Consider the following 2,500-nt stretch of genomic DNA (forward strand, 5'->3'; position numbering starts at 1 on the left):
GAAAAATCCAAAGGAGGTTCATGGCCAAGGGTAAAGATGTGCGAATACCGGTTCTTTTGGAATGTACCGCTTGTGTTCGAAACGGTGTTAATGTTAATAAGGCATCAACGGGCATTTCCAGATATATTACTCAAAAGAACCGGCACAATACGCCTAATCGATTGGAGTTGCGAAAATTCTGTCCATATTGTTACAAACATACGATTCACGGGGAGGTAAAGAAATAGATCGAACCGAGCACCTGCGCCCTTATCTATCTTACAAGGAAAAGGAAAAAATGACATTATATATATAACATATTTAACATAGTTAAAGATAATTATAAACAAACCAAATCCTATTTTTTTATTCTAATTAGAGATACGGCTGAAATAGGATTTTAGGGATAAGAAATAAACTAACCAAACCATGGATAAATCCAAGCGAACTTTTCTTAAATCCAAGCGATCTTTTCGTAGGCGTTTGCCCCCGATCCAATCGGGGGATCGAATTGATTATAAAAACATGAGTTTAATTAGTCGATTTATTAGTGAACAGGGAAAAATATTATCTAGACGAGTGAATAGATTGACCTTGAAACAACAACGATTAATTACTATTGCTATAAAACAAGCTCGTATTTTATCTTTGTTACCTTTTCTTAATAATGAGAAACAATTTGAAAGAACCGAGTCGACCACTAGAACTCCTAGTCTTAGAGCCAGAAAAAGATAGGTTTACTCTTTATTCACTTGAATTCGAATTCCCATCCGAACTCAAACGGGGATTGATATTTTGTTGGAAAAATCCAAGAATCCGGATTGAATTCTCGTGTCGTAAGAAAACAAATAATAATCTGGGAAGAATAAATTTTTTTATTTAACTTGTTGATTCATATTTATTTTGACTACTTTCTCATATTTTATCATATTCTATTCATTTTTATTCGACCTTCCCGGAGTTCATTCTCCGGGCAACTCCGTTTAACCGGTGGATTCCTTCCAACCTACTTCTTTTATGATCTCATTGGAAATCATATAAAGACAATTCCTATTTGATATAGCTATTTGTGCAAGTATTTTACGATTAAGAAGCAACTGTCTCTTGTACAGACCGTTTATTAATCTACTATAACTATAGCATACCCCCCTTTCACGAATTGCTGCATTTATTCGAGTGATCCACAAACGACGAAAATTGATTTTTTGCTTATCCCTATCCCGATGAGCCGAAACCAAAGCTCTTATTTTTTGTTGAGTAATAGTTCGAGTAAGTCTTGAATGAGCCCCCCGAAAGCTTGATGCAAATAAACGAATTTTTGTTCTACGTCTCCGAGCGATATATCCCCGTCTAATTCTGGTCATTGAATAAATGAAACTTTCACGAATAACTAATAGATTTCCTTTCTTTCAGTTATTCTTTTGCCCCTTTCCTAGTATATTAATAACAAAACGGATTTTTCCAATGTATAAACTAAAAATTCCAACGGCTTTGGCTACTATAACCTTCCCAACCACGATTTTTTCTTTTTTATAGGCGTTTCGCCTCGAAATACGAAATTGTACTAGACTAGGTATTAAAAATAAATAAAAAAAATAGCAATGATAAAGAAATAGTGGATTCCATCGTTTCTATGGTTACTTCTTAAACGGTGAGGTCTTCTCTATACACCGGAGCCTTTACTTCATTTAATCAATGTTATTGCTAACTTGTATAGTTCACATTCTTCGGCTCTACCCATGAATTATCCAGTAATAGGTCTTTCACAACGAGCTCTACCTATACAGTAACGGTATTTAATTATGAAGGTTGGCTGGGTAGCTGACCCTGTTAGTCCGTTCTTGCAAGAGGGGTCTATATTAACTAAGATTTCCTCCGCTTAATGGATAACCATTTGCTACCAATGGAGAATTGCTTCTCATCTTGAATTGAGGTGAGTGGATTTACACCAATAGAAACCATAAATTTCATACACAATAAAAGGGATATGCTCCATTTTCTTATTTTTAGATAGGAAATGTAGTTCGTTTTCCGTTCTATCCTATTTGATCATTGATATTCGAACATGGCTCTCTTTCCTTTGTTCTAGTTCATGATCTGAACGAGTCGCACATACACCCTAGTACATGTTCCTCGACGCTGAGGGCATCCCCGAAGCGCGGGGGATTTTGTGACATTTCTAATTGGCTGTCTTGTATTTCTAATAAGTTGTTTAATCGTTGGCATGTTGAATCATATACATAATGGACTGGTTTAGATCGATCCTAACCGCATGATTATGAATTCCTTTTATTGAATAGAATAGTAAATAAAAGTCATAATATATTAATATGAAACTCGGCAGGGGTAATTTAAAATCACGAATTGATGCGAAATCCAGGCTATGCTATTGTCATTCAACCGCTACAAGATCAACAATTCCATAAGCTTGGGCCTCTGTTGCTGACATAAAAACATCTCTTTCCATGTCTTCGGAGACAACCCATAGGGGTTTGCCCGTTCTTTGTACATAAACCCTTGT

The 2,500-nt window shown here is 35.7% G+C and overlaps 5 protein-coding genes across 6 annotated transcripts in view. All coding sequences in view use genetic code 11, as the record gives it.

Annotated features, from left to right (window-relative positions):
* Positions 1 to 20: 20 nt before the first annotated feature.
* On the plus strand, positions 21 to 227 carry rpl33 (ribosomal protein L33). The gene has a single exon. It carries the CDS (start codon positions 21 to 23, stop codon positions 225 to 227), a length of 207 nt encoding a protein of 68 aa, YP_398350.1.
* Positions 228 to 408: 181 nt separating this feature from the next.
* Positions 409 to 714, plus strand: rps18 (ribosomal protein S18). Its single transcript has one exon. It carries the CDS (start codon positions 409 to 411, stop codon positions 712 to 714), a length of 306 nt encoding a protein of 101 aa, YP_398351.1.
* A 248-nt stretch (positions 715 to 962) lies between these two features.
* Positions 963 to 1,343, minus strand: rpl20 (ribosomal protein L20). The gene has a single exon. The coding sequence runs from the start codon at positions 1,341 to 1,343 to the stop codon at positions 963 to 965; it is 381 nt and encodes a 126-aa protein (YP_398352.1).
* A 748-nt stretch (positions 1,344 to 2,091) lies between these two features.
* On the minus strand, positions 2,092 to 2,205 carry rps12 (ribosomal protein S12; one part of a trans-spliced gene, as the record gives it; the record has 2 gene entries for this part). Coding sequences YP_398308.1 and YP_398307.1 both cover positions 2,092 to 2,205 — 114 coding nt within the window.
* A 166-nt stretch (positions 2,206 to 2,371) lies between these two features.
* Positions 2,372 to 2,500, minus strand: part of clpP (ATP-dependent Clp protease proteolytic subunit) — a 2,032-nt gene continuing 1,903 nt past the window's right edge. Inside the window, exon 3 of the mRNA in view lies at positions 2,372 to 2,500. This exon is cut by the window's right edge and continues 99 nt beyond it. Within this exon, the coding sequence (YP_398353.1) occupies positions 2,372 to 2,500 (129 nt within the window).

The sequence above is a fragment of the chloroplast genome of Lactuca sativa (genome assembly GCF_002870075.4).
Source record: "Lactuca sativa chloroplast, complete genome".
Taxonomy (NCBI): Eukaryota; Viridiplantae; Streptophyta; class Magnoliopsida; order Asterales; family Asteraceae; genus Lactuca; species Lactuca sativa.